Source organism: Eubalaena glacialis, chromosome 1 (genome assembly GCF_028564815.1).
Source record: "Eubalaena glacialis isolate mEubGla1 chromosome 1, mEubGla1.1.hap2.+ XY, whole genome shotgun sequence".
Taxonomy (NCBI): Eukaryota; Metazoa; Chordata; class Mammalia; order Artiodactyla; family Balaenidae; genus Eubalaena; species Eubalaena glacialis.
This window is the reverse complement of record NC_083716.1, coordinates 27,713,267-27,737,863: the sequence shown is the minus strand read 5'-3', so window position 1 is coordinate 27,737,863 and position 24,597 is coordinate 27,713,267. Positions and strand designations below refer to the sequence as shown.

General features: G+C 39.8%; 2 protein-coding genes across 11 annotated transcripts in view; both read left to right on the top strand.

The window, feature by feature from the left end:
- BTRC (beta-transducin repeat containing E3 ubiquitin protein ligase) overlaps positions 1 to 24,597 on the top strand; it is a 195,734-nt gene that overhangs the window by 17,818 nt on the left and 153,319 nt on the right. For 2 of the 10 annotated variants that reach the window (XM_061203874.1, XM_061203797.1), the window contains exon 2: positions 5,801 to 5,875. The exons of 7 other annotated variants lie outside the window; for them this stretch is intronic. In XM_061203874.1, coding sequence (XP_061059857.1) covers positions 5,870 to 5,875 — 6 coding nt within the window. In that variant the 5' untranslated portion in view covers positions 5,801 to 5,869. Of the gene's footprint in view, positions 1 to 5,800; positions 5,876 to 24,597 lie in introns of those variants that run through there. One more of the 10 variants, XM_061204286.1, reaches the window with a different exon arrangement.
- LOC133093921 (BTB/POZ domain-containing adapter for CUL3-mediated RhoA degradation protein 3-like) lies at positions 12,573 to 13,580 on the top strand. Its single transcript, XM_061194169.1, is given in 1 exon segment — positions 12,573 to 13,580. A coding segment is annotated over 1 exon segment (1,008 nt).

Genomic DNA, 24,597 nt, shown 5'->3' with positions numbered 1-24,597 from the left:
TTGTTTTGTTTTTCATCTGTTGCGTTGCATGGTCACTTTTGTCATATACCACCTGTCTATATATGTGTGTGGGCTTGTTTCCAGGACTTTTATGTTCCAGTGGTCTATTTATCCTTGTGCCAATATCACACTTTCTTTTTCTTTTTTTTAATTTTCAGCTAACATTGATTTTGTGTTTCCTTTCAGTGTATTTAGTAAACCTAAGCAGAGACATCTTTTTTTTTTTTTTTAAATATTTATTTATTTATTTATTTATTTATTTATGGCTGTGTTGGGTCTTCGTTTCTGTGCGAGGGCTTTCTCTTGTTGTGGCAAGTGGGGGCCACTCTTCATCGCCGTGCCCGGGCCTCTCACTATCGCGGCCTCTCTTGTTGCGGAGCACAGGCTCCAGACGCGCAGGCTCAGTAATTGTGGCTCACGGGCCTAGTTGCTCCGCGGCATGCGGGATCTTCCCAGACCAGGGCTCGAACCCGTGTCCCCTGCATTGGCAGGCAGATTCTCAACCACTGCGCCACCAGGGAAGCCCCCACACTTTGTTAATTACTATATTTTTATACCAATTCTTGATATTGGATACTGAATGTTCCTCAGCTTTTGCATGTCCATATATATTGGAATCAGCTTAATTTCCACAGAACATCCTCCTATGACTTTTATTGGAATTGCATTGAATCTGTATATAAGTTTGGGGAGAACTGAGATCTTAACACTATTGAATTTTATAATCCATGAAAATGGTATATCTTTCCATTTTTGGGGTCTGTAATTTCTCTATGTAGGGGTCTTTATACATCTTTTGTTAGATTTATTCCAGGTATTTGGTGTTTTTAGATGCTATTTTTAAAATTTAATTTTCTGTTTGTTGTTGAGTGTAAAGGTTTTTTTAAACCTGAGCTCCATGACCTTCATTCAGTATAAACACATGGGGGTACTTTTTTCTGAAAGGTCTGTAATTTACGTCTGAATCTGATTCCCACTGGGGGCAATAACAACAAAGAAGATTAGAAGACCACTTTAGTTATTTGACTTTGAGTGGATTGGACTAGGGACCGGGGAACAGACAGGCAGGGAGGCTGCTTAAAGACTATGTAATAGTCTAGGCAAGAAGCCATGTGGGCTTGAGCTAGGGCAGTCGGTATGGAAAGAAGGAAAGATATTCAAGGAATATTCTGGAGATACAGTGAGTAAGGTTTGCCTGGAGTAGGCTAGGAGAAAAGAAAAAGAGAAAAGAGAAGAGTAAAATACGACTGGTGTCAGGCGTGTTCAGGGCGATTAGTTAAAGGGAAGGTTGCCATAGCAGTAGGTATGGCAAAACAAGTATTTGGTGGGTAAAGATATTGGAGTAGTCCCTAACTTTAATAAGGAGACTAAATTTAAGATGTACACATAGATAAAAATGGGCAAAATGATATAATCTTTGGGATTTGCTTTGGGATTTGGAAGGTGGCAAGCTGAGTGATGGGGATTCATTATATGCTATTCTATACTTTTCTGAGTATATGAAAGTATACATAATAAGAGGTTAGAAAAAGATTTATCCACATAGAGAGTGAGCCAAGCTGAAGTTCTCTGGACCAGCTCTACTCAAATTCCTTTGTGATAGAAAGATCAGGATTCATCTAAATGTTACTTTTGTGTAATTGCATAATCATTGTCCATTGTACTGAGAACAGTGTTTTAAATCAAGATCAGTCAGAAGGAGACATAAAGCTACAGAGGCTTTACAGGCTAAGGTAGACCAAGTGCTTGGGGGTAGCTAGGAGCTGAGGAAAGGAAATTTAGCCAGGCAGATGGAACATGGTATCTATTGGCAATCCAAGCAGATTTGGGGACTCAGAGAAGTTTAGAAGGGCAGGATATAATTTCAGAGGGGAAAATAGTGACAAGGAGTCTGGGTGCAGATATTCTGGGGAGATTCAATAGGCAGACAACATCAGTGAGTACTGAAAAGAAGCGGCAAGTCCTCTGTTTCAAGTTTGGGCTCAAAAACAGAACTGGAATACCCAGCAAGGAACTAAAGAATTCAGCCTACTCATTAGTGCCCACTGCAGTAGTACTATACTTTATTATTTGGAGAATTATTTGGAGAGCATGTTAACATGTAGTGCAGATTCTCAGCTCCTCTTCCCTCCACTTAATTTAGTAGGCCTCAAGAATCTGCATGTTTAACAGGCATCTCAGTGTTTCTGATAGAGATATTTTTCAGATCACACTTTGACAAAATGTCTAGACTGCTGTGTCCTGGCCAGTGCACCAACACAGAGGGAGTGGGGGAAATATTGTGGCTAGAGCCAGAGTAAAAGGTGAAGCCTTGAACATGGGGAACATAGCAGGAAGCAGCTGAGTTAACTGGATTCAAGAGTGGAGGCAGGTGATAATCATTTTGTAGTATGTAAGTATATTAAATCAACATGTTGTACACCTTACACTTGCACAGTGTTATGTCAGATATATCTCAGTAAAGCTGGAAAAAAACAGTGAAGGCAGAATGAGACAAACTTCATGGCAGAGGCTTAGAATCTCTGAGTTCCAACTGATTAGTAATAAGTTGGTTTCTAAAAACAATTTACTTCTGGGTGCTGTTTGCAGCTAGAGAATTTGGTGAACCATAGGGGCAGAAAAATTAACAAGATAATGCCATTTATAAGAGATATATCTAGTTGAAGAACAATAGCAACATCCCCAAATGTGGCCACTCTAGGTATGTTAAAATCACGTCACAATAAACTGGTAGTCCCTGCTGGTGCTATGAAAAGGTTGTGGATAGTTCTAACATTACTTTTATTGTTAATATTCCATGACCCTATCACATACGTGAAGATAAATGACAACAGACTACCTCAACCGTTGTTTCATAGTGCTCTTAAGGTAATGTCTTGAGGTAATGTCAAGGAATGAAGGGAGAAGTTTGAGGAATCATTGAAGTGTTGCTTAAAGCAATAGGCATAACTGAATGGTAAGGAAATTTATGATGAAAGATTAGTCTTTTGTACAATTACATAGACTAGAGTTGTTCTTTTGAGCAGGGTTCTCAAGCTGACCTCAAGTGAGAGGCACAAAGCCACAGGCTTTCTGGTTAGTGAGAAATTGTCTGAAAAGGTCTTTTTATCTTCATCCCTTAGATTAAAAGCAGCATCAGCCACAGCATTAGAGGAAGATGTAATTTGATACAATTAAATGAGGTAAATGTGAAGGGGCTTTCTAGTCCATAAGGATATAGTGGTGGTAATACTTTTATAACAAAACTCTAGTTCAAAATAATTCACACAGGCTTCCAAGGTTTATTGAATAGACATTCCACCCCTATTCCATTTTACTGTTTAAACGTGTATTCATGTCTGCTGTGTGCATGTTTTTGGTCTTGGTTTTTTCTTTAAAAAATTAACGTTTAGTAAAATTGACTTTTTTTTAGTGTACAGGTCTCAGAATTTTAACACTTGTGTAGATTCATGTAACCACCACCACTATCAGGATACACAACAGTTCCATCATCCCCCAAGAAACTACCTTGTACTATCTCCCCATCTTCCTAACTCCTGGGAACTGTGATCTATTCTCCCACACTTTAGTTTTATCTTTTTGAGAAAGTCATTTAATGGAATCATACAATATATAATCTTTTCGTACTGACTTCTTTCTCTCAGCATAATGCCTTTTAGATGATTCATCCAAGTTGTTGCATGTATCAATAGTTCATTCCTTTTTATTGCTTGGTAGTATTCCATTGTATGGATTGTACCACATTTTGTTTATCCATCTGTTGAAGGACATTTGGGTTGTTTCTGGTTTTGGGTGATTATAAGTAGAGCTGCCATAAGCACTTGTGTTTAGGTTTTGTGGGAACATAAATTTTCATTTCTTTAGGGTAAATACCCAGGAGGGGAATTGCTGGGTCATATGGTTAGTGTTGTTTAACTTTATAAGAAGCTGCCAAACTATTTTCCAGAGTGGCCGTAACATTTCGCATTACCACAGCAGTGTGTGAGAGTTCTAGTTCTGCATCCTTGCCAGCACTTGGGATTGTTAGTATTTTTTATTTTAGCCATTCCAATAGGTATATAGTAGTATCTTATCGTGGTTTTAATTTGCATTTCCCTAATGAATACCTCAGTTCTTGATGACTTTATCTATTGGGCTCAAACACAAAAGCTAGTCATCCTAAGAAGAATCAGAAGAATGGTCATTAGAGTGATGTAATGTTCTGTGAAACATTCTATGAAAGACTTTTGTAACATTAGCATTCTATGAAAGACTTTTTGTAAATATTTTAGAAAGGAGTTTGTGCTGATGAATGTTCATGGCTTTTCAATGAAGTGAGGGGTACTTTGAAACCTAGATACAAAGTTTCAAGTAAGCCCTGTGACAGTGAGAATGAGAGAGTGACTTAAGAGTATTTTTTTCTGGTGGCATTTGGTCTTATGTAGAGCACTTGTGGCTTTTAAACTGAGGAGATAGGCAAATGAAAAAGAAAAATATCTGATTACCTGATAGTTTTGTTTTTTGTTTTTTGGCGGCACTGCGTGGCATGCGGGATCTTAGTTCCCCAACCAGGGATGGAACCTGCGCCCCCTGCAGTGGAAGCGCAGAGTCTTAACCACTGGACCACCAGGGAAGTCCCTACCTATAGTTTTTAGAAACAAAGCAAAATAAGTGAGAAACACTCATGGTCATCATGATCATTATCAACATTTACTGATCTCCTATTCTTGGTATAATTTTGAAAAACTTGCTTATTCAGGGAAATAATTTAGATAGAGGAAAGGGCATTCCCTTGAGTAATATATTTGTTTGGCCCCCTTCTACTTCTCCCTTCTTTATAAATCATCCCAAGCAGAAGTTTGTATTATAAGAAGCAAACCAGATGATTGCTAATTAAATGTTTAGTGTTTTAGTTGGTTATTAGCTTAAGGTCAAATTTGTTTAATGAGTAAATGTGGAAGAGTTACTTTTTTTTAACACTTTCAACACACACTTAATGATCATTGGTATGTCATTCCCATTTTATGAAGGTGGAATGTAATTTCTTTATTTTTTTTTTTTAAGTATTTGTTTATTTATTTATGGCTGTGTTGGGTCTTCGTTTCTGTGCGAGGGCTTTCTCTCGTTGTGGCAAGCGGGGGCCACTCTTCATCGCGGTGCGCGGGCCTCTCACTATCGCCGCCTCTCTTCTTGTGGAGCACAGGCTCCAGACGCGCAGGCTCAGTAGTTGTGGCTCACGGGCCCAGCTGCTCCGCGGCACGTGGGATCTTCCCAGACCAGGGCTCGAACCCGTGTCCCTTGCATTGGCAGGCAGACTCTCAACCACTGCGCCACCAGGGAAGCCCAATTTCTTTATTTTTAATAACGATAGAGGTTTATAATTATTGAATCTTTGTTTTGATGTTATTAGGCGTGTCAGTACTTTTCTTTGATACCAAGTCCTCAGTTAGGAAATAGCCTCCTGATTAGAACTTGTTTCCCTGGGAAAATATAGTCCACTTAGAAGCAGTTTCCGGCAATATATTGCTGCAGAAATAGACAGTCAAATAGTGACTCATGTGTAGCATTCAGTGTAATTTAGAAAAGATGACTTAAGTAGAGGAATATTGATGCATCTGTTTTTCAAATTGCAGTTAATTATAGTGACAGCTTATAAGATCTACTTCATTCTCTCTTGGAATCTTGTCTAACTTTACAAATTTTACGTGATTTAGGTTAGAAACGGACAATTTAAAAGTTAGTCAAATGAATTAATCGAAAAGAATCCTGCCTTATCAAATCATGCTTCTAAAGGTTTTTCATACCCTCCAATCTTATTCAGGTGTGATGTTTTGAAAATAAGAATGATTGTTTCAGCTTTTATCAGAGTTTGAGAATAGAAACTCCTTTTATGCAGGTATGTATCATTTTTGATTATATGGTAGTCCACTGGATATAGTTCCTCTACTTGACATATACCTACTGCATCAATAAACTGTGTGATCCTAGATATGTTTATATGTGGTCATGTTAAAAAGTGTTTCTTAAATATTCTTAAATGTGTTTTATCAATATCTTATGGAAAAATACTCAATCTTTTGAAAGCATTCATGTTAAAAAGAATTAGAAATGATGTTTATCTCATTTGGAACTCTTTCTCTTTCAATGTATCATTAAAGTGTAGGTACAGTATATAAGAATTCATACCATAGGATCAACTGAGACTTTGATTTAAATTATTACAAATTATACACGGAAGCCTGCATAAGATACTACATACTTTTTTTTTTCCCAAAGAAGCTTCTTTAAATGGTTCTGTTAAGTGTAGGAATGTTCTGATGATTATATTTTTAATTAAAATAAGAAATCTTTGTTTAAAGTGGCATTCTTTTTTTACGGCCTGTTATAGTCTCTGTAACAATCATTTCTTAAGTCTGAACATTTTATTTCCAGGAATCCATTTATATAAAGCTATGTTTAGACTTAATTAAGGAACAATTCTTACAAAGCTTGTAAATAGCCAGGAAAAAAGGGACTGAAGATAAAACTGACATTCACATTTAACAAAATGATTGTTACAAGGTATGTAATAAGCAATAAAAATACAATAAATCTCTTTTTATAAGAGTTCATATTTTTTGGTCCTTGTTTTCAAGGGTATTTAAGGAGAATATCAAAGCTCTGGAAAGTGACATCTGTTTTGCTGAATGGACTAGTGGTAACTTCTTTTGTCTCTAACTGACAGTACTGGAGTTCTACGTGTCTTCTTGGTGTGCTTTCTTTGAAATACCTTCTAATCAGTTAAGATTGGGATGTAAATTTTATATTGTGCTATAGTGAAAACAAGACCTAGTTCTCATCTCACTTAAACTACTTTCTAGAAGTTAGAAAACTTTGGGCAAGTTGCTTAACCTCCGAGTCTCATTCTCCTCATCTGGAAAGCGACGATAATAATTCTCTTCCTACTTCAAAGAGCTGTTGTGAGGACTAGGTGAAATTATAAATAGTGAAAATATTTTGGAAGTTATATATAGGACTGTGAGCATCCAAGCTACATTTCTTTATCTCTCTAACCTTGGGTTGTGGTAGCAGTAGTAATAATAAAATAACAACAATAATGGCAGAAAACACTTCTAGCTCAGTATGTACAGTGTAGGATTCTAGGCACTCAACATATATTAACTCATTTGATCCTCTCACCTTATTAGGTATGTATTGTTATTATCCCTAATTTACAGACATGGAAACTGAGGCACAGAGAGGTTAAGTTACTTCCTTAAGATCATACAGTTGGAGGGACTTCCCTGGTGGTCCAGTGGTTAAGACTCCACGCTCCCAAAGCAGGGGGCCCAGGTTGGATCCCTGGTCAGGGAACTAGATCCTGCATGCCACAACTAAGACCCGGTGCAGCCAAATAAATAAATAAATAAATAATTTAAAAAAAATCATACAGTTGGAGAAATATGGATTTGAAGAGGGGAATGGGTGGTATCAGTCTTCTTTCAAATCTATAGAAAAATTGAGAAAAGCATTCATATACCCCTCACCTGGATTGGCCAAGTGTTAACATTTTGCCATATTTGATTTTTTTCCTCTCTGTATAGCTATACTTTCCTTTCTAAATCATTTGAAAGTTGTAGACATCATGATATTTCACCTCTACTAAAGCACGTATTTCCTAAGAACACGGGCATTGTCTTTCATAACCACAATGCAAGATCCCACTCAAGAGATTTAACAGTGATAACATTTCATTATTCAATATATAGTTCATATTCAGATTTCCCCAATTGTTCCAGTAGTGTCCTTTATAGCCTCCTTTTTTAAAATTCATGATCCAATCACATGTTACACATAGTTATATCTCTTTAGTCTCCTTTAATTTACAATAGTTCCTTAGTCTTTTTATTCTTGAAATTGAAGTTTTTGAAGAGTCCAGGCAAGTTTTACAGAATGTCTCTCATTTGGATTTGTCTGATTGTTGTCCATGGTTAGATTCAGGTTAAAAAATTTGGCAGGAATATATGTTGTAGTTTCTCAGTGCATTACATCAGAAAGTACACGATGTTATTTTGTTCCTTTATCGGTGATGCTAAGTTTGATCATTTTATTAAGGCTGTATTCACCAGATTTCTCCATTGTAAAGGTATATTTGGAATTAATAAGTGCTCAGTGGAGTGAAACTTGGAAACTGTGTAAATAACTTGTTTCCCAACATTGTTTCTCCCAATAGTTTTGGCATCCACTGATGATTGTTCTGTAGAAGTTGTAAAATCAGCCCATTTATTTTTAGGCAGTTCTAAGTGTTTGTTTTTTTGGTTTTTTTTTCCTTCTTGACTTTGAAATGGTGACTGTTTCCTATTTTGAGAAGATAATGTGTAAACTTTGTCATTTTAATTTTATTTTTTATAAATTTATTTGTTTATTTAATTTTTGGCTGCGTTGGGTCTTCGTTGCTGTGCTCGGGCTTTCTCTAGTTGCGGCGAGCGGGGGCTACTCTTCATTGCGGTGTGTGGGCTTCTCATTGCGGTGGCTTCTCTTGTTGCGGAGCATGAGCTCTAGGTGCGCGGGCTTCAGTAGTTGCAGCATGCAAGCTCAGTAGTTGTGGCTTGCAGGCTCTAGAGCGCAGGCTCAGTAGTTGTGACATACGGGCTTAGTTGTTCCGCGGCATATGGAATCTTCCTGGGCCAGGGCTCGAACCCATGTCTCCTGCATTGGCAGGCGGATTCTTAACCTCTGCACCACCAGGAAAATCCCTTTATTTTTGTTTTTGAACTTAGCCTGATTAAAATGTACTTTTTACATTCTAATTTTTTTTTAAAGTTGATTATTTATTTATTTATCTATCTATCTATCTATCTATCTATCTATCTATCTATCTATCTATCTATCTATGGCTGTGTTGAGTCTTCGTTTCTGTGCGAGGGCTTTCTCTAGTTGCGGCAAGTGGGGGCCACTCTTCATCGCGGTGCGCGGGCCTCTCACTATCGCGGCCTGTCTTGTTGCGGAGCACGGGCTCCAGACGCGCAGGCTCAGTAATTGTGGCTCACGGGCCTAGTTGCTCTGCGGCATGTGGGATCTTCCCAGACCAGGGCTCGAACCCATGTCCCCTGCATTGGCAGGCAGATTCTCAACCACTGCGCCACCAGGGAAGCCCCTACATTCTAATTTATAGGTTATATGCTTTATAATTTTTATCTTCAGTGGAAAACACTGCTAAAGCTGCTTAAATAATTGGGTTTAGTTTTTTTTTTTTTTAATTCTTTTTTTTTTTTTTTCATTATTGATTTTCTTTTATCTCTTAAATTTTATTTATTTATTTATGGCTGTGTTGGGTCTTCGTTTCTGTGCTAGGGCTTTCTCCAGTTGTGGCAAGTGGGGGCCACTCTTCATCGCAGTGCGCGGGCCTCTCACTATCGCGGCCTCTCTCGTTGCGGAGCACAGGCTCCAGACGCGCAGGCTCAGTAATTGTGGCTTACCGGCCCAGCCGCTCCGCGGCATGTGGGATCTTCCGGGACCAGGGCTCGAACCCGTGTCCCCTGCATTGGCAGGCGGATTCTTAACCACTGCGCCACCAGGGAAGCCCTGGGTTTAGTTTTTAAAGGCTTGTGGTAGTAAAAGCTGCAACAGAAGTTCCTGGAGGGCTTGTGTTTTCCATTCCATAGGCCTGGGGTGGAGCCTGAAAATCTGCATTTCTAACTAGTTTCCAGATGATGCCGCTGGTTCTGGGATCACACTTCGAGACTCACTGTGGCTTCTCTAGGCCTTTCAAGGCAATTTGCTCATAATTATTTGGACTTTTTTTTTTTTTCTACTTGTTTGCTTTCTCTGGTAGACGTGAGAGTAGTGTGGTTATAGTATAGTGAAATAAGTTGAAGTTTGTGTTAGTTGATTTTGATAAATGTTGGAAAAATTGTGGGAATTGGCTAAATTACTGAATAGGATCTCATTAATCTGACTAATCCCAAATTGTGTTGTAATGAAAATGGCTGTAGGCTGTTTTAAAACTTACTGTGGCATTTATATTTGTTGGAATTTTCTTTACTTCACTTAAACACTGATCCCTTAGTTTTGACCGAATGAGATGTCCATTGTGGTCATTTTGGGCTTTCAGGATTTAAGTGATCCCTGCATACATTTCACCAACTTGGTTCTGTTAAGTCTGTGCAATTAGTAAAGCAAGTGGCACATTTGTTATGTCATAGAGATATTTTTGCTTCTATGGAATTTGGGCAGATTGTCCTCCTCCCTTGCTTCCCCTATTAGAAATGCTATAAACATCAGAAAGAAAAGGATGACCTTACTATTTGTTTCCCAGACTAAATCACAGCCTTGAAGCAGCTCTTTACTTCCTAATAAAAAGTTTAATTTCACACCCTGACTGGTGCTTGTACGTGCAGGTAGATATTTATTTTATGCAGCTAAACTGATCTGCTTTTGCAAATTACTTGCCAGTCAGCAGAGCTATAATTTCTTATGAGTAGTTGGTGGTAAATTTTAGTTCTTATTAGTAAGTTTTGTGTGTGTGTGTTTTCAGTATGTACTTATGAAGCAGAAGTGGGAATCAGTCACCAAACTTTGACCAGACTAGGATTTGACTAGTAGCTTTTTTCAAGGCTCAGGGATTGGGACTCCCCTGGTGGCTCAGTGGTTGAGAATCCGCCTGCCAATGCAGGGGACACGGGTTCGAGCTCTGGTCCGGGAAGATCCCACATGCCGCGGAGCAACTAAGCCCTTGAACCACAACTACTGAGCCTGCACTCTAGAGCCCGTGAGCCACAACTACTGAGCCCAAGTGCTACAACTACTGAGCCCACGTGCTACAACTACTGAGCCCGCATGCCTAGAGCCCATGCTCCGCAACAAGAGAAGCCACTGCAATGAGAAGCCCACGCACCTCAACGAAGAGTAGCCCCCGCTCACTGCAACTAGAGAAAGCCTGCACGCAGCAACGAAGACCCAAGACAGCCAAAAATAAATAAATAAAATAAATAAATAAATTAAAAAGGCTCAGGGATTGATGAATTTGGACTAACAATTCCAATTAATTATGTAAACCAGTAAGAAAGAGTGAGATCTTGTTTTCAATTGATGTGAAAATGTACCCAGAACCTAGAAAGAGTGATGCCTGGTGGAAAGGATTAAAGAAGAGATTCTCTTTCTCATTGAGAAATAGAATATATTGTAGTTAAAATTTGAGTTTTGAAATTGGAGGGCACTATTTTTTTATTTTTTATTTTTGGCTGCATTGGGTCTTCATTGCTGGGTGCGGGCTTTCTCTAGTTGCAGCGAGCGGGGGCTACTCTTTGTTGCGGTGCGCCTGCTTCTCATTGCAGTGGCTTCTCTTGTTGCCTAGCATGGGCTCTAGGCGTGCGGGCTTCAGTAGTTGTGGCGCACGGGCATAGTTGCTCCACGGCATGTGGGATCTTCCCAGACCAGGGCTCGAACCCGTGTCCCCTGCATTGGCAGGCGGATTCTTAACCACTGCGCCACCAGGGAAACCCTGGAGGGCACTATTGGGCTGAATTTTTAATTGCTTAATTGAAGCCATGAAGTTTAAAAAATTTTTATTTTAAAGTGAGACTGACTTTTATTGAACTTGGATTAAGAGAAAATGCGATGAATCAGAAGGAGACAAAGTTCTACTTCCTTAATAAGTGGGTCAGTTATTTGCTTTAACTGAGATGTCACTAAATTTGTGTGGGCTTTGAGTCTAGAGGGGTCATCTAACTCAAAGCTTCATAAACTTTTTTGTTCATGGACCTCACTGAAAATCTTTTGTATGTCATGAGTTACTCTCCCAAGACATGCACATGTGTATACCTTTTGTACATGATTTCAAGAGTTTCAGAGATCCTTGAATCCTATCCATGGGTCCCGATCTAGCCTTATTTTAATGTTGTTACATAATGTATTTTAATTTAAAATTTGTTGATAGTTACCATTTCAACATAACTAGTTGTGACTTTAATAAGGGTATGACTATCAGGTCTGAGCTTCATCATAAAATGGCATTTTGAGAAGCTAATGAAATATTACGTTATTTGGTAGTATCAGGAAAAAGGGTACAGACTTGACTGGTGGGGATCAAACATCCTACTGGAATGTCCTGTTCTTAATTTTCTCATCCCCCTAGCCACCCAGGCAAGCAGCCGCAATTTATCCCTGTCTGTGATGATAGAATTTTACTTGTCAGAGATATATGGATAGATACACTTAATACTTTAATTGCTATTCTACTGATATTACCATGCTCTTTCTACTTTTATCAGTTTTATTAAAGAAAGAGTATGACCAAGCAAATGCCCAGCAACGTCAATTTACCCTAGTAAGTGCACTTCACATCTAGGAGATTTGGAATACACTCTTTTCTATCATGGTGAACCTTAAACACTGTCAGCATGTTCAGTTATTTATACTCTTCAGCTCTGGGAGGGCTGGGAAACATCGTTTTCCCTTTTTCTTCATCCTCTTAAGGTATCAACACTGGGAATCTGTCCACCTACTTAGCTCATTCAAGAAACAGTGGTTTGTGGTCATTTTAGATCAGTAGTAGTACACTTTGGGCAAAAGGCTTTGTTTGGATCATAGACTATGACTTCTTCCTTTTAAAAATGAGCGAAGGCCTCGCCTCCGCCCCAGGCTCACGCGAGCTGGGTGTTTCCTGTCTCTCTCAGTCCGGGTTTGGAGACTCCAGTGTCCTCCGGCTTTTCATGGAAGAGATGTCAGGAGAAAGTGTGGTGAGCTCAACAGTACCAGTGGCTGCGACCTGCACCACTTCGTTCAAGGGCACGAGCCCCAGCTCCAAGTACCTGAAGCTGAACGTGGGTGGAGTCCTGTACTACACCACCATGAAGACGCTGACCAAGCAGGACACTATGCTGAAGGCCGTGTTCAGCAGGCGCATAGAGGTGCTCACGGACAGTGAAGGCTGGATCCTCATAGACCGGTGTGGGAAGCTCTATGGTACGATACTCAATTACCTTTGTGACGGGGCGGTCCCCTTGCCCGAGAGCCGCCGGGAGATTGAGGAGCTGCAGGCAGAAGCCAAGTACTACCTGGTCCAGGGCCTGGTGGAAGAGTGCCAGGTAGCCCTGCAAAACAAAGATACTTATGAGCCTTTCTGCAGAGTTCCTGTTATCACCTCATCCAAGTAAGAACAGAAACTTATAGTGACTTCAAATAAGCCAGCCGTGAAGTTGCCCTACAACAGAAGTAACAACAAATACTCGTATACCAGCAATTCTGACGACGGTATGTTGAAGAACATCGAACTGTTTGATAAGCTGTCTCTGTGCTTTAATGGAAGGGTCCTGTTCATAAAGGATGTCATTGGGGATGAAATCTGCTGCTGGTCCTTCTACAGCCAGGGCCGCAAGATCGCTGAAGTCTGCTGTACCTCTATCATCTACGCCACGGAGAAGAAACAGACCAAGGTAGAGTTCCCCGAAGCCTGGATCTATGAGGAGACCCTGAATATTTTGCTGTATGAGGCCCAGGATGGCCGGGGACCTGACAGCACGCTCCTGGAGGCCACAGGTGGGGTGGCTGGTTGCTCCCACCACCTGGACGAGGACGAGGGCGAGGAGCGGGAGCGGATCTACATTGCCCAGATCTGTTGAAGGGGCAGGCCTGTTGTCCCTTCGGCTGATCTGTGGTCTGGTGCTTGTTGGGATCCCGCAAGGTCTGACCAACGGCAAAGATGCCCCTTCCCCTGCCCTCCTTGTTGACCCACTCCATCCCAGGAAGGCCGCCTGGCCTGCTCACAGGCATAGTGCACAAACCACTGCCCGGTGGACTCCATTCCTTCCTCCTCGGCCTTCTGCCCCATTAAGCGAGGCTTACTGCCCCCAGCGGATGCCCTGCCCTTTGCTTAGAAGAAATTAAACATGGCCCCAGACTCTGTTCTGGCGTCCAGACAGGACCACCGCTCTCACCAGCAGCCTCAGGATAGCTCGCCTGCTGTCAGTGTAGCTGTCACCTAGAAATCCCTTCCTGTCTCTGCCTCTGATTCTTACACAGTGTGGAGTGGCCTTCGGCGAGCAGACCGAGAGGACATGCAGGTCCCTTTGGGTCCAGTCAGTGTGTGTGTTCATGTTAGTTTAAGGGACGTGTGCGACTGTGGATGAGGATGTGTGTCTGTGGGGCCTGGGTGGCCCGCTCTGGATCCCTGCTGTCTGCACGGCGCTTGTGTGGGACGGACGTTCTCAGTTACCTACCTTCCTGTCTCCTCCGCGTCCATGACGCACAGAGGGAGTGGTGACGAATGTGGGTGGTTGAGACTAGGCTGGTAGAGTAGTTCCAAGGAGATTCGGTTGTGTGTTAAGGTATGGATGGGCTTTTTTTTCATATATAAATTTATTTTATTTGTTCATTTTTGGCTGTGTTGGGTCTTCATTGCTGTGCGCGGGCTTTCTCTAGTTGCGGCGAGCAGGGGCTGCTCTTTGTTGTGGTGTGCAGGCTTCTCATTGCGGTGGCTTCTCTTGTTGCAGAGCACAGGCTCTAGGCGTGCGGGCTTCAGTAGCTGTGGCATGCAGGCTCAGTAGTTGTGGCTCGCGGCTCTAGAGCGCAGGCTTAGTAGTTGTGGCGCACTGGATCTTCCCGGACCAGGGCTCGAACCCGTGTCCCCTGCATTGGCAGGCGAATTCTTAACCACTGCGCCACCAGGGAAGCCCAGGATGGGTTTTGTCTGCTGTTCGAGGGAAACGTTACTGTTTTATGCCAAAGGTATTAATAAAGGCAGCCTTTGATACAGTGTGTTCCAAAAAAACGAGTTTATATTTTGAAATGGTTTTTACAGCTCAGACTTTGTACATCCTGCCCTACTTGTGACAGTTGTATGCCTTTATTTTGTATCCAGCAACAAAGCCTACAATAAAACTTTAAAACAATCATGACCGAACCTAAAAATCATGTATCAGGTAGATGCTTTTTAAACTGTTGTGTGGGAAACTTTCATATTAGGCCATTTGGATTTTATTAAGTGCTAAGGATGGGAGGGAGGGGGCTTAAATAATGTTTTGTAAATATTTTATACAGTTTAAGTTTTAAACACCAACCCTGCTCTTTGGGTTGAACTTTTTTAGAAAATTAAAGTGAATGTCAGTTGTGATGTTTTCTGTAGGAATGGAAAAGCCATCATGTTAAGTTCTGTTTTTTAAATGTTTACGTGAAGAGTAACTTTGTGGAACAGTCTGATTAGCTGGGGCTTCTACGCCTTATGACCAAACGTTTCTGGCCGTCTCTCTACTTTCACATTTCCTCCAACTTTGCACTTGTAGTTTGTAGTCTTTGCTTCCCTGGGATATGAACAAGTTCCTGAAACATTCCATGGTGCATGATACTGTTAGTTGCATACAGCCGTGAGCTGACAATGACAAAGTGTTGGCTGGTCCAAGCTCTGTTATCAGACATATTTTACAAGGAACTGATTTCTTATGTGAGCACTAAGGGCAAACAAAAGTCAATATTTGTATTTAAGAACCATCCAAGTAAAACACTGGCCTAAGATTTGGTAAAGAGTAAAGTTTTATTACACTGTAATAGCTTACAATGGAAAAAGCAGAACAGCTTTGGGTCCCTCGTAATGAGGTTTTTTTCAAATAAGTCATCTGATTGTGGTGACTGGGGGCCTGTGCCCACGATGGTTCCATGGTTCCGGGCCTCGCCTCTCCATTGTCCTCCTGCAGTGGCTTAGTGGGGCAGTCGCTGTGCAGGTACCCCCGCCCTCCCTCTGGAATGTGTGCTCTCTAGGTCTCCACCCAGAGTCATTTTAACATGTGTGTGTCACTAACCTTTCTGTCTCTTTGTGCCATGGAAAAAAACGCTATGAGCTTCAGAAGTAGTCATTGTATGTTGTACAAGCATCTGTGGACATATATAAAATAAAAGTTATATAATGCTTCTACTTAAAAAAAAAAATGAGCAAACTGAGACCCAAAGAGGTCATGTGACTTGTTCAGGGTTACAGTTGATGACAGCCTGGATTAGAGCCCACATTTCCCTAATCAGAGCCTTGTTGGTTCCCTTTTGACTCTTTTTGTTTTGTTTGTGGTTGAGCTTGTGTTTTTTCCACTGGATGTGATCGATAGATGAAGGGTGTGTGTGTGTGTGTGTGTTTAATTAGTGCTTCTATGACTTTTTTTTTTTTAATAATTATGCTACTTTATAATTCTTTATTTTATTTATTTTTATTTTTGGCTGTGTTGGGTCTTCGTTTCTGTGCAAGGACTTTCTCCAGTTGTCGCAAGCGGGGGCCACTCTTCATTGCGGTGCGCGGGCCCCTCACTATCGCAGCCTCCCCCGTTGCGGAGCACAGACTCCAGACGCGCAGGCTCAGTAGTTGTGGCTCACGGGCCTAGTTGCTCCACGGCATGTGGGATCTTCCCACACCAGGGCTCGAACCCGTGTCCCCTGCATTGGCAGGCAGACTCTCAACCACTGCGCCACCAGGGAAGCCCATGACTTCTTTAAGAAAGCTTTTTCTACCCTAAGGTTATGAAAATAGTCTCATATTTTCCACTAGAAGCTTGATAGTTTTGCCTTTTACATTTAGAATGTTAGTCTCTCTAGAATTGATCTTTGTGTTTGTGAGGAAGGAATTTCATTTCATTTTTTTCCATGTGGATTTCCAGTGTCCCCCAGCATCATCTACTGGAAGAATATGTATTCTCCACTGATCTGCAGAGCTGCCTCCATCATAAATCATGTCCTTACATGCATTGGTGTGATTTTGGATTCATTATTCTGTATATTTTTCTATTTATCCCTGTATCAGTACCATGCAGCTTTACTCACATAGCTTTATAATAAGCCTTGATATATAGAAGTTAACTATGGATAGAAATCAAAATATGGAGTTTTAAAAATATTTGTTTTTGAATATGTAAAACATGCAACACAGTACAAAACTCAAAAAATAAAAAAGGGTATATATCAGAAAATCTCTTTACCCATCTTTGTAGCATTTATTTTCCCTCCCCAGAGGCCACCACTTTTTCTTGTTTCTTGGAGATTAGTTTAAATTAGATTCTATAGGGAGTTTTCTAGGACTCACCTAGAAGACACCTACCATGTATTAAATACTAAAATTTGAAAACCTTTTGTAGGGAAGATGGCTTTTTTTTTTTTTTTTGGTTATTTTTTTGGTTTTGTTTTGTTTTTTAAATGTTAAGAGGCAGTGGTGTATAATGAAAGAGCACTCTCTTCAGCCAGATGGTTTAATAACCATTTGACCCTTAGGCAAATGCTGGAGTTTCTTAGCCCTTGGTTCTGTTTCCTGTCTATACTTTCTTCCTATTTCTCATCTTGTAAAATAGGGGTAATGATAAACCACACATCCTACCTCATGAAGTCATTGTAGGGAGTAAATCTAACAACATTGTTTTTCAGTTTTGATGTCCATATGATAATTTTTCATAAATGAGCTTTTTTTTTTTTTTTAATTTGGCTGCGCCAGGTCTTAGTTGCGGCATGTGGGATGTTCGTTGCCAAGTGCAGGATCTTTGTTGCAACATGCAGGATCTTTTTCTTTTAGTTGCGGCATGTGAACTCTTGGTTGTGGCATGTGGGATCTAGTTCCCTGACCAGGGATTGAACCTGGGCCCCCTGCACTGGGAGCACAGAATCTTAGCCACTGGACCACCAGGGAAGTCCCTAAGTGAGTTTTTTTTTTTTTTTAATTTGAACAAATTTGAAAAGTAGAAAAAATAATTAAAAAACCATGCACGAATGAGGGGCCATAACTGCCAACCCCTTTGTATTATGGAACTCCCAGTCTTCTAGTGGAACAGTGGGTTTGTAGGTGACACATTTGACTGTCTAATATCAGATCAAATGATGGAACCATTTTTTGTGTATGGTGTTAAAGAATGTTCTAGTTTCATTTTTTTACATGTAGCTGTCCAGTTTTCCCATCACCATTTATTGAAGAGACTGTCTTTTCTCCATTGTATATTCTTGCCTCCTTTGTCGTAGATTAATTGACCATAGGTGCATCGGTTTCTTTCTGGGCTTTCTGACCTGTTCCATTGATGTATATTTCTGTTTTTGTGCCAGTACCGCACTGTTTTGATGACTATAGCTTTGTAGTATAGTCTGAAGACAGGGAGCCTGATTCCTCCAGCTCCGTTTTTCTTTCTCAAGATTGCTTTAGCTATTTGGGGTCTTTTGTGTCTCCATACAAATTAAAAATTTTTTTGATCTAGTTTTGTGAAAAATGCCATTGGTAGTTTGATAGGGATTGCATTGAATCTATAGATTGCCTTGGGTGGTATAGTCATTTTCACAATATTGATTCTTCCAATCCTAGCATATGGTATATCTTTCCATCTGTTTGTGTTGTCTTTGATTTCTTTCATCAGCATCTTACAGTTTTCGGAGTACAGGTCTTTTACCTCCTTAGGTAGGTTTATTCCTAGGTGTTTTATTCTTTTTGTTGCAGTGGTGAATGGAGTTGTTTCCTTAATTTCTCTTTCTGATCTTTAATTGTTAGTGTATAGAAATGCAAGAGATTTCTGTGCATTAATTTTGTATCTTGCAACTTTACCAAATTTATTGATTAGCTCTAGTAGTTTTCTGGTGGCATCTTTAGGATTCTCTATGTATAGTATCATGTCATCTGCAAACAGTGACAGTTTTACTTCTTCTTTTCCAATTTGGATTGCTTTTCTTTCTTTTTCTTTTCTGATTGCTGTGGCTAGGACTTCCAAAACTACGTTGAATAAAAGTGGAGAGAGTGGGCATCCTTGTCTTGTTCCTGATCTTAGAGGAAATGCTTTCAGCATTTCACCACTGAGTATGATGTTAGCTGTAGGTTTGTCATATATGGTCTTTATTATGTTGAGGTAGGTTCCCTCTATGCCCACTTTCTGGAGAGTTTTTATCATAAATGGGTGTTGAATTTTGTCAAAAGCTCTTTCTGCATCTACTGAGATGATCGTATGGTTTTTATTCTTTAATTTGTTGATGTGGTGTAGCACACTGATTGATTTGTGAATATTGAAAAGTCCTTGTATTCCTGGGATAAATCCCACATGATTGTGGTGTATGATCCTTTTAATGTATTGTTGGATTCGGATTGCTAGTATTTTGTTGAGGACTTTTGCGTCTGTGTTTATCAGTGATATTGGCCTGTAATTTTCTTTTTTTGTGGTATCTTTGTCTGGTTTTGGTATCAGAGTGATGGTGGCCTCATAGAATGAGTTTGGGAGTATTCGTTCGTCTGCACTTTTTTGGAATAGTTTCAGAAGGATAGGTGTTAACTCTTCTCTAAATGTTTGATAGAATTAGCCTGTGAAGCCATCTGGTCCTGGACGTACGTTTGTTGGGAGGTTTTTTTTTTGTTTAAGAGCAAAACCATAATTTATTAGAAGAATATGAAGTAGTTCAAAGAATAAGTACAAACATCAGGTAACTAGGAATAGAGCAAGTTCAGGATATAGGCATGGTTCACTACCTTGTCCAAATGCTTCCTTTGGAATTTTTTTTTTTTAATTTAATTTTATTTATCTTTTATACAGCAGGTTCATATTAGTTATCTGTTTTATACATATTAGTGTATATATGTCAATCCCAATCTCCCAGTTCATCCCACCCCCCCCCCCCCCGCCCACCACTTTCCCCCCTTGGTGTCCATACGTTTGTTCTCTACACCTGTGTCTCTATTTCTGCCCTGCACATCGGTTCATCTGTACCATTTTTCTAGGTTCCACATATATGCATTAATATACAATATTTGTTTTTCTCTTTCTGACTTACTTCACTCTATATGACAGTCTCTAGATCCGTCCACGTCTCTACAAATGACCTAATTTCATTCCTTTCTGTGGCTGAGTAATATTCCGTTGTATATATGAACCACATCTTCTTTATCCATTCGTCTGTCGATGGGCATTTAGGTTGCTTCCATGACCTGGCTATTGTAAATAGTGCAGCAGTGAACACTGGGGTGCATGTGTCTTTTTAAATTACGGATTTCTCTGGGTACATGCCCAGTAGTGGGATTGCTGGGTCATATAGTAATTCTATTTTTAGTTTTTTAAGGAACCTCCATACTGTTCTCCATAGTAGCTGTATCAATTTACATTCCCACCAACAGTGCAAGAGGGTTCCCTTTTCTCCACACCCTCTTCAGCATTTGTTGTTTGTAGATTTTCTGATGATGCCCATTCTAACTGGTGTGAGGTGATACCTCATTGTAGTTTTGATTTGCATTTCTCTAATAATTAGTGATGTTGAGCATCCTGTCATGTGTTTGTTGACAATCTGTATATCTTCTTTGGAGAAATGTCTATTTAGGTCTTCTGCCCATTTTTGGATTGGGTTGTTCTTCTGATATTGAGCTGCATGAGCTGCTTATATATTTTGGAGATTAATCCTTTGTTAGTTGCTTTGTTTGCATGTATTTTCTTCCATTCTGAGGGTTGTCTTTTCGTCTTGTTTATGGCTTCCTTTGCTGTGCAAAAGCTTTTAAGTTTCATTAGGTCCCATTTGTTTATTTTTGTTTTTATTTCCATTACTCTAGGAGGTGGATCAAAAAAGATCTTGCTGTGATGTATGTCAAAGAGTGTTCTTCCTATGTTTTCCTCTAAGAGTTTTATAGTGTCCGGTCTTACATTTAGGTCTTTAATCCATTTTGAGTTTATTTTTGTGTATGGTGTTAGGGATTGTTCTAAGTTCATTCTTTTACAGGTAGCTGTCCAGTTTTCCCAGCACCACTTATTGAAGAGACTGTCTTTTCTCCATTGTATATCCTTGCCTCCTTTGTCATAGATTAGTTGACCAGAGATGCGTGGGTTTATCTCTGGGCTTTCTATCCTGTTCCACTGATCTGTGTTTCTCTTTTTGTGCCAGTACCATATTGTCTTGATTACTGTAGCTTTGTAGTATAGTCTGAAGTCAGGGAGTCTGATTTCTCCAGCTCCGTTTTTTTCCCTCAAGACTGCTTTGGCTATTCGGGGTCTTTTGTGTCTCCATACAAATTTTAAGGTTTTTTTGTTCCAGTTCTGTAAAAAATGCCACTGGTAATTTGATAGGAATTGCATTGAATCTGTAGATTGCTTTGGGTAGTATAGTCATTTTCACAATATTGATTCTTCCAATCCAAGAACATGGTATATCTCTCCATCTGTTTTTATCATCTTTGATTTCTTTCATGAGTGTCTTATAGTTTTCTGAGTACAGGTCTTTTACCTCCTTAGTTAGGTTTGTTCCTAGGTATTCTATTCTTTTTGTTGCAGTGGTGAATGGGATTGTTTCCTTAATTTCTTTTTCTGATCTTTCGTTGTTAGTGTATAGGAATGCAAGAGATTTCTGTGCATTAATTTTGTATCTTGCAACTTTACCAAATTCATTGATTAGCTCTAGTAGTTTTCTGGTGGCATCTTTAGGATTTTCTATGTATAGTATCATGTCATCTGCAAACAGTGACAGTTTTATTTCTTCTTTTCCAATTTGGATTCCTTTTATTTCTTTTTCTTCTCTGATTGTCGTGGCTAGGACTTCCAAAACTATGTTGAATAATAGTGGCGAGCGTGGACATCCTTGTCTTGTTCCTGATCTTAGAGGAAATGCTTTCAGTTTTTCACCACTGAGAATGATGTTTGCTGTCGGTTTGTCATAAATGGCCTTTATTATGTTGAGGTAGGTTCCCTCTATGCCCACTTTCTGGAGAGTTTTTATCATAAATGGGTGTTGAATTTTGTCAAAAGCTTTTTTTGCATCTATTGAGATGATCATATGGTTCTTCTTTAATTTGTTCATATGGTGTATCACATTGATTGATTTGTGTATATTAAAGACTCCTTGCATCCCTGGGATAAATCCCACTTGATCATGGTGTATGATCCTTTTAATGTGTTGTTGGATTCTGTTTGCTAGTATTTTCTTGAGGATTTTTGCATCTGTATTCATCAGTGATACTGGCCTGTAATTTTCTTTTTTTGTAATATCTTTGTCTGGTTTTGGTATCAGGGTGATGGTGGCCTCATAGAATGAGTTTGGGAGTGTTTCTTCCTCTGCAGTTTTTTGGGAGAGTTTGAGAAGGATGGGTGCTAGCTCTTCTCTAAATGTTTGATAGAATTCACCTGTGAAGCCGTCTGGTCCTGGACTTTTGTTTGTTGGAAGAGTTTTAATCATAGTTTCAATTTCAGTACTTACAATTGGTCTGTTCATATTTTCTGTTTCGTCCTGGTTCAGTCTTGGGAGTCATTCTTAAACACCACCACAAAAATAAACTCAAAATGGAATAAAGACCTATATGTAAGACCGAGTGCTATAAAACTCTTAGAGGAAAACATAGGCAGAACACTCTTTTTTTTTTTTTTTAATTTTATTTATTTATTTATTTATTTATTTAATTTATTTATTTATTGCTGTGTTGGGTCTTCGTTCCTGTGCGAGGGCTTTCTCTAGTTGTGGCAAGCGGGGGCCACTCTTCATTGCGGTGCGCGGGCCTCTCACTATCGCGGCCTCTCTTGTTGCGGAGCACAGGCTCCAGACGCGCAGGCTCAGTAATTGTGGCTCACGGGCCTAGTCGCTCCGCGGCATGTGGGATCTTCGCAGACCAGGGCTCGAACCCGTGTCCCCTGCATTGGCAGGCAGATTCTCAACCACTGTGCCACCAGGGAAGCCCCCAGAACACTCTTTGACGTAAATTGCAGCAATATCTTTTTCAATTCATCTCCCAGAGTAATGGAAATAAAAACAAAAATAAACAAATGGGAGCTAATTAAACTCAAAAGCTGTTGCACAGCAAAGGGAACCATAAACAGAATGAAAAGACAACCCACAGAATGGGAGATAATAGTCTCAAATGATGCGACTGACAAGGGATTAGTCTCCAAAATTTACAAACAGCTCATGCGGCTCAATGTCCAAAAAACAAACAACCCAGTAAAAAAATGGGCAGAAGACCTAAATAGACATTTCTCCAGAGAAGACATACAGATGGTCAGTAGACATATGAAAAAGATGCTTGACATCGCTAATTATTAGAGAAATGCAAATTAAAACTACAATGAAATATCACCTCACACCAGTCAGAATGGCCATCATCAAAAAATCTATTATATAAACAATAAATGATGGAGAGGGTGTGGAGAAAAGGAAACCCTCCTACACTGTTGGTGGGAATGTAAATTGGTACAGCCACTATGGAGAACAATATGGAGGTTCCTTAAAAAACTAAAAATAGAGTTACCATATGATCCAGCAGTCCCACTTCTGGGCATATATCTGGAGAAAAACATGGTCCAAAAGGATACATGCACCCCAGTGTTCATTGTAGTACTGTTTACAAACATGGAAGCAACCTAAATGTCGGTTGACAGATGAATGGATAAAGAAGATGTGGTACATATATACAATGGAATATTACTTAGCTATTAAAAAGAATGAAATAATGCCATTTGCAGCAACATGGATAGACCTGGAGATTATCATACTAAGTGAAGTAAGTCAGACAGAGAAAGACAAGTATCATATGGTAACACTTATATGCAGAATCTAAAAAAAAGATGACACAGATGAACTTATTTTTTTTTTAAAAATGAGGGAACAAGTGTCAGTGTATATTATAAAAATCAGAAAGCATTAATTTCTTTTTAAAATCAAATTAATTTTAGTAGAAGTTTAATTTTTTTTCCCCTGTACCCCAAAGGATCATCCTGCCTACCTCCTGGCATGTGCACTTTGGAAACCAACTGGTCTAACACATAGGAGGAAGATGCCTTATGGTAGAATTGAGTTCTTTGCCTTTTTTCACATTCTCTTCAAATTTCATACATCATTGAAAGGCATTTGAATGAGAAAACTAATCTTTAAAACAAGCATAGCCAGTATAATGCAGACTTCTTATTACTGTATATCATGCCCTTCTAAAACTAAGTATATGCCTTGGAATCCATACCTAGGTCTTCCTTTATTCCAATGTTATAGTAAATAAATTAAAGACTTTACAGAATATGGACATTGTTTAGCTGGACAAAAGAAGATGTTTCCATTTCAATTCTCTTTGGAAGATTAATATTCTTGTAGGGCTAGGGGTGGAGATTGATGACTAAAGGTACATTATAATTTCTTATTAAAGAAGATGACTCTTTGATAACTTTTTTTTTTTTTTTTTTAATTTATTTTTGGCTGTGTTGGGTCTTTGTTGCTGCACGCGGGCTTTCCTCTGGTTGCGGCGAGCTGGGGCTACTCTTTGTTGCGGTGCGCGGGCTTCTCATGCGGTGGCTTCTCTTGTTGCGGAGCACGGGCTCTAGGCGCGCGGGCTTCAGTAGTTGTGGCACGTGAGCTCAGTAGTTGTGGCGCACGGGCTTCATTGCTCCGCGGCATGTGGGATCTTCCCGGCCCAGGGCTCGAACCCGTGTCCCCTGCCTTGGCAGGCGGATTCTTAACCACTGCGCCACCAGGGAAGCCCTGATAACTTATTTTTTTATGATAATGTATTCTTTCAGTTTGGAAAAGTTATTCAGAATGGTTCAAATAGCAATAAAATTATTTTTAAGTTTTGGAAATTGGACCTTTCCAGATCTAATTGCCAATGGCTGATATAATTAAGCTTTATAAATCACTACATTGTACCTTGGAATGTAGAAGTACATTTAGATCTCTTGTGTATATATAGAATTCTTACCT